This window comes from Silurus meridionalis, chromosome 22, assembly GCF_014805685.1.
Source record: "Silurus meridionalis isolate SWU-2019-XX chromosome 22, ASM1480568v1, whole genome shotgun sequence".
Lineage (NCBI taxonomy): Eukaryota > Metazoa > Chordata > Actinopteri > Siluriformes > Siluridae > Silurus > Silurus meridionalis.
The window spans coordinates 237,781-245,000 of NC_060905.1; the positions used below are offsets into that span (position 1 = coordinate 237,781).

The 7,220-nt window shown below is 41.2% G+C and overlaps 1 protein-coding gene and 1 long non-coding RNA gene across 2 annotated transcripts in view; one reads left to right on the top strand and one right to left on the bottom strand.

Annotated features, from left to right (window-relative positions):
- Positions 1 to 2,743: 2,743 nt before the first annotated feature.
- Positions 2,744 to 4,047, top strand: LOC124376175. Its single transcript, XR_006923783.1, has 2 exons — positions 2,744 to 3,388; positions 3,524 to 4,047. It is a non-coding gene; the product is annotated as an uncharacterized LOC124376175 (long non-coding RNA).
- Positions 4,048 to 5,408: 1,361 nt separating this feature from the next.
- LOC124376174 (WAS/WASL-interacting protein family member 2-like) overlaps positions 5,409 to 7,220 on the bottom strand; it is a 7,449-nt gene continuing 5,637 nt past the window's right edge. The window contains 3 exon segments of the mRNA XM_046835134.1: positions 5,409 to 6,044; positions 6,190 to 6,291; positions 7,079 to 7,220. The exon segment at positions 7,079 to 7,220 is cut by the window's right edge and continues 56 nt beyond it. Of these exon segments, the coding sequence (XP_046691090.1) occupies positions 6,004 to 6,044; positions 6,190 to 6,291; positions 7,079 to 7,220 (285 nt within the window). The 3' untranslated portion in view covers positions 5,409 to 6,003.

Consider the following 7,220-nt stretch of genomic DNA (forward strand, 5'->3'; position numbering starts at 1 on the left):
ATACTGTCAATTTAGTTTGATGCCATTTACGTTCTAATTTCTGAGTGGTCTGTTTTAAGGTGTGTGTATGATCAGTATACCACTGTGCTGCTTTTTCTCTCTGATCATTTTGGTCTTAAGTGGAGCTACATCATCTAGAGTGTAACAGAATGTTGTTTCTAGATGTTCAGTGGCCCAGTCGAGCTCTGCGGGGTCTGACGGAGATCTATCTAATATCGTAATTTCTGGAAGATTATTGATAAAACGCGCTGCTGTAGCTGACGTGAAAGTATGCTTAACACGGTAACGTGGTGAGGTAGTAATGCAGTGACTGAGGCAGATTTAAAAAGAGATTAGATAATGGTCTGAAATAACTTCAGACTGTGGAATTATGACTAATTTTTTTCTTTTTAATCCAAATGTTAACAACAAATCGAGAGTGTGTCTCCACTATGAGTGGGTCCTATAACATTCTGATTAATTCCAACTGAATCTAGAATGGGCACAACTGCTGCTCTTAAGGAGTCTTCCTGATTATCAAAATGAATATTAAAGTCACCAATAAGTAATGCTTTGTGTAAAGAAGTAGCTAAATTTGTAATGAAATCTGCAAATTCTATCAGAAAATCAGAGTCGGGCCCCTGGGGGTCTATAAATTATAATTAGTGGAATTGACTGACTGGACCTGCTTTCGGACACTGAATATTTTATGTTGGTGTAAAGAACTTCAAATGTTTTACATTTGTGTTTAGTCTTTTGTGTGACGTTTAGATTATTATTATAAATAGCTGTGACTCCGCCTCCTCTGTCAATCCACGTTTCTGTCAAACACATCATATTAAACTACTGGTCGGTAATAGTTAGGTTTATAGTCAGTGCTTTTGACGTGAGAGATCTGATATTCAACAATCCTATTTTTAGATCAGAGGTGCTGCTGTGCGGGTGGGATGCACACGGTCCTGCCCTAACAGGCCAGCTTTGCCCTCAAAAATGCTCCAATTATTAATGAAGCCCACATTGTTTTTGGAGCACCACTCGGACATCCAGCAGTTCAGCGACCATAACCTGCTGTAGGCTACATCGCCGCGTTGCATTGGGATGGGGCCAGAGCATACTACAGCATTGGACATTGCCTTCGCTAATTTACACACCTCTATAATATTACTCTTAGTAACCTCTGACTGTCGAAGGCGTATATCATTAGCTCCTGTGTGAAAAACTATCTTAGAGAACCTGTGCTTTCCTAAGAACCTAATATGACCTGCTATGTCCGGCACCCTGGCTCCCGGTATACACATAAACTGTGCTGCTGGTGCCCCTAAAGGTCTAGCTAATTTCACGTGCCTTAGAAACCAGAGCTCTTTCAGGTTTCTCAGCAGGTGCTTCACTGAGGAGAGCAAACCTGTTGGACACGCGAAGCGGAGAGGAATGGTGCTCCCGTGGGCGAGCCTTAGCGTTAGCTTTGGCTTTGCGAGTATGCCGCCGAGTCGTCACCCATTCGCCCCCTGCGAGGGCTCTAATGCCGGAGTCGAGGGAATGCTAACTTCACCTGGGACCCCCAGACTTTCCCCTGCAGAACCTGGACTGCTCTTGTACTCACTACTTCTATCTAGACTCTGGATGCGCTCCTCTAATGCTAAGATCTTCTCCGTCAAAGAGCAAACTAGCTTACACTTCTCACAGATAAAATTATCACTAACGACGGAGAGAGACTGACTAAACATGTCACACTTCACACACTGAGTGAACTGGATGTTCGCCATAATAGAGAAAGTACGTACCTTAATGTGGTGACTGTAGTGTGTGTTCGTAGTTCTGGTGAATATCCTCCGCTCACTGCTTTCAAACCCTCAGACAGGGAAAAAAACACTCTTCCGAAAGCAAAAATAGTCGAGACGGAGCCAACAGAAAGTATGCAGGAAATCAAAATGATATTTTGATATTTTAAAGCAATGAGAGAAAAAACGAACTGTAAAAAAATTTTAAACGCCGATACAAAACAAAATTCCCGGCAAATAGTTCAACAACTGGACTTAACACACATCATACACTTCACACACCCATCATTCAGTACCACTCACACTAATCATTACCACAAAATGTTCACATGCCGTTTTTTGCACATCTTCCGGGTTTGCTTCTATTTGTTCTTCTGCACAATATTCTGTTCAAATTTTTTGCCACTGTTCACTTTATCTTGATTGCTGCTATTTGCTCATTTGCACAATATTCAGTTTGCATTTTTCTGTTCACTCTATCTCGTTCTTACAGGTTCACTGGCGGAGCTATTTTGTGTATTGTCCTTGTGTTGTCTTTTGCACTGTTTGCACCAGGTTGCACACATGCACTTTATGTGGCAATGATTTTTTTTTTTCTACTAGTTCTTGGCCCCGTGTTTTTCTGTTTCTGTGCCTGTTGTTTTATGTTGTTCTATGTAGCACCAGGGTTCTGGAGGAACGTTTTTTCATTTCACTGTGTCAGCTATATATGGTTGAAATGACAATAAAAGCTTCTTGACTTGACAAACTTACACTTATAAAGATTTTATTCATTTTTATCACATTATCTGTGTAAAGCTGCTCTGAGACAATGTTTATTGTTAAAAGCTAAATAAATGTGAATTAAATTAACGGAGTGAACAGATTTGTAAATTTATTTGGAAAGTAAAAGCAAATGAATCGAGGCTGACCAAACCCTTAATGTAGAGATGATCTTACTGAAAGAAGATGCAAAGAGAGAGATAAGTGCACACAGGAAATCTTATTTAGAATATTTCTTTATTGGTGTGTACAGACGGTTATTCAGAGCCTCTGTGTTTATTCACATTTTCTAGAAGTATTTTAGAATTTTACAATACACTGATGATCACTTGCATTCTCTCTACATGGTGTACTGATGAGTTCACGATGAGAAATCAATTTAATATCATGTCACTATGCTAACAGCACTAACAAACAAAACAGATTGAAATGTACAGAGCACTTGGATGGAAATGTTCCTGATGTTCCTGTGAGAGGAGATCAATCCACTGAAATGCATATAAACACAACACAGAGGATCCAGTAATCATGTGCTGATGATCTGTTCTGCGATTTTTCGCAATATTAAATTCACAATGTTCATCAGCAAGCGTTTAGTTATTTAATACGTAAAGAAACTAGGCATGCTTACAGAGAGCCGATGCTCAGCACTGAACTCAAAAATACACCAAAATTATAATTAATGTTAATATTTAATCTGGAAACCAGTAACCAGTAGCATGTAACCTGCTCACTAACACCAGTGTTCACATTCACATGCCTGAAAATCTGTGCATCAAAAACCTCCTGATAAACAGATGATTACTACAATGTTAAACTGCACTGAGAGGGCGGGGTTACAGAGAGCTAATGAGAACTGAGAGGGCGGGGTTACAGAGAGCTAATGAGAACTGAGAGAGTGGGGTTAGAGAGAGCTAATGAGAACTGAGAGGCGGGGTTAGAGAGAGCTAATGAGAACTGAGAGGGCGGGGTTAGAGAGAGCTGATGAGAACTGAGAGGGCGAGGTTACAGAGAGCTAATGAGAACTGAGAGAGTGGGGTTAGAGAGAGCTAATGAGAACTGAGAGGGCGGGGTTAGAGAGAGCTAATGAGAACTGAGAGGGTGGGGTTAGAGAGACCTGATGAGAACTGAGAGGCGGGGTTAGAGAGCTGATGATAACGGAGAGGGCGGGGTTAGAGAGAGCTGATGAGAACTGAGAGGGCGGGGTTAGAGAGAGCTGATGAGAACTGAGAGGGCGGGGTTAGAGAGAGCTGATGATAACGGAGAGGGCGGGGTTAGAGAGAGCTGATGAGAACTGAGAGGGCGGGGTTAAAGAGAGCTAATGAGAACTAAGAGGGCGGGGTTAGAGAGCTAGCTAAATTGCGGAGGCAACATTTGTGCTGCATATTTACTTAAAATCGACATTTTCAAGAGGAATCAAATTTCCTTTTTATTTTTATTATCTGTGTTTACAATTGTTTAGACCGGAAATGATGTCATACATTTGATTTACAGTAAAACGCACGCTGCGCTGGTCCGAGTCCATCCCAAACACATACAGGGTTCTAATGGAACAAGTGGGTTCTGTGGCTTCTTTTATCAGGTATGAAAACTTAGTCACTTCTTTTTCACAGGCATTAGATGTGGAAGAGGAACACAGCTGGAATCATGCAGATGTAAACAATACCACAAACTCTTCAAGTAATGGTTTATAAAGGTAAAGTGTATACGGTCGCTGAAGCTCTGCAGCAGGTCAGGAGTCAGGTTGGGTGTGGTGAAGTGTGAGTGTGTGTATGTATTTGGGGGGGTTATAGTGTGTGTGTGTGTGTGTGTGTGGGGAAGGTGTTGAATGAACGTAGCATCACTGGACAGAGACAGAAGACACATCATCATTAGAATACATCTCATTTCCTGTCTGCTGATGAGCTCAGAGATGAACATCAGACTAAAGGCCACACCCAGTTCCTCACGTGTGAAAATCTAATGAGTTCAACATTAACTACTTACTGATCCAAGCTTTAGCACAACTCCAGCTCACTACTCAACAAACACCAGAGCCAGAAGAGACATGGACCAGATACAGAATCAAAAACTGGACCAAAAAAACACCAGATCAACATAGAAACGGAATCAGTAAAGGAACAGAAATGAAACCAGAACAGAACTGGATCACTAAAGGAATGAGACCAGAACCAAGGAGACTTCAAAGAGAATCAGATGAATTCAGGATCAGTAGCTTAAAATTTCTACCATTTCTGCCTCTGTTTTCATCTGTTGCTTTTAAAACCACAGCGTCCTCTGATGTCTCTGCTCACTCCAGTGACTCCACACATCACACACTAGTCCACTTTAGAGAAGGGAAGAACCGGATTTGAAACACAGCACATGTTTAAACACTCAGTGCTGATTAGACGCAGGAGAAGTGCCATGTGCTCCTTACCATGTCGACCCCTCCACCCATACCATCATCAATACCCAGACAATGGAAAACACTGTAATACTGACACACAGTGGTCAAACCTGGAAATACACTTCCGTTTTCTTGATAAACAAGTCACACAGACTTTTAACTCACAACAGGAAGTTAAACACACTGGACTCCTGATAGGGTTAGAGCACAAGCATTTCACTGGGATTTCACCAGTACAAGTACAAACCAGGATTTAGAACCAAAACGCGCGCGCACACACACACACACACACACACACACACACACACACACACACACACACACACACCCTATATCAGAACGATGCAGTTAGAAAGTGTTAGTGTTGGTCACAGTGTGTGATACAGTTTACTAACTAACATTAAACTCATGATTTACAAATGCGTCCAAAATACAGTGACGTCCTACAAGCATTCACCATCCAGCAAAATGACCCTCAATCAAATAAAAGTCAAAAACACTGCATCTCTAACAGTTTATTTCTCTTTGTGGTTAAAATGTATTTAAAGAATAAATGTACATTTCTGCAGCAGGATCAGATCTCCAACATCTCAGTAGGTTCCTCACAGCCTCCATTACACTCATCACCTGATCAATAATAAACCTCTACAACTTCAGTGGCTCGTCTTTACCTTTACAGAGATTCCTGAATAAAATCAGCTGTAATAGCTTTCCTTACACACACACACACACACACACACACACACACACAGTGAAAACAGCAGGATTTAGAGGCTAACAGGAACCCTGTAGATTTTATATCGTTATAATTCATAAATTAAGAGGACGAAGTTCTCACTGATCAGCTTGTATTCCAGATTTAATCCTTCATGCTTCTCTGGTGGCACTATCTCAGTTTAAACATCATCTCTATTGGAAAATGAACATTAAAGAAGAAGAAGGAAAAGAAGGGAGTTACTTGGAGAAGGTGGTCGCCTGCAGACAGACAGACGGATTCTCACCATGGGCTGAGTGAGAGCGAGACATGGTGCATAAGGTGCAGGATTTGTGTAGTGTGTGTGTGTGTGTGTGTGTGTATGTGACTGCTCACAGTGTTCACCGGCCCACAGGAGGAAGTGGAGGAGCCCCTCGCATTACTGCAACACACACACACACACACACACACACACACACACACACACACACACACACAAACACAGTAGTGTTTTGTTGAAACATTCACTGCTTTTTAAACCATGTATAATAAATCCAGCTGTGCTCCTCGCCTGAGGAAACTCTAACCTCTGGTGGCTTTACTCGGGTAGATCTTAGTGAGGTGTCTGTACTCATCTGGTGGTGGAAAATCGTCCAGCGGGTGGAACGAGTACTTCGATTCAAAATCATCTGCACGAGAACAAGACCAAATACACGACATAACTACAAACTACATAAAATCCAAAGATTTTATCATAAACATTAACTCGACTGTAGGTGAAAATCCTTATGGGCGGGGCTTATACAAACTCAACCAATCACAATTATAATCATGTTACATCATGGCTAATCTGTCATTGGTCAATTTCTATGTTGTGTGAAATAAAAATTTGTTTTAATTTCCTGCTTTAAAACTACAATATCCTCCACTGACCCCACCCACTCAGCACCTAAACCCCAAGGTGGAGCCCCCTACTGAGCACAAACGTTCATGACAAATTTAGTTTATTTTAGATCAGAATTCACAAAGTCAAATGTAAAACATTTTAAGACCATTGGGAATAAAATTCCTTTATCACCACATCAAAATAACAGAAATATGTTCTTTTTGTTGATTTATTTCAAGCCGAGTATCACTAAACTTGCACTTATACTTACCACAGCTGAAAAAGAAAATGCGTTTGAAGTGTGTGGTATGATCTGAGAGATTCACTCCAGTAACAAAAAGCTGATTGGCTGTTGCATGTTGGTTCTAATTTGTAGTAATAATACAAAATATTCGAAAGTTCTGCAGGAGCATTTTAATGAGCATCAGAGGCAGCGTTATGTGGACACCAAAATTATTTAAGACCTAAAACAGCGAAATTAAGACTTTTTAAGGCCTAAAATTTAGATGGTTAAATTTGAGACTTTTTAAAACTTTTTAAGACCCTGTGGAAACCCTGAAGATCAGATTTTGTCCTAGTGAGAAACTCACCTGCAAAGGAGTGGGAATTCTGGGTGCTGTGGGCGTGACCGTTACGAGTAGGGGGTGGAGGAGGTGGAGCTCCAGCAGGAGAGCGTGAGGGAGGAGGTGGAGGTTTACCCCTACTGGGAGCATCAGAGTATGTTCGATATGG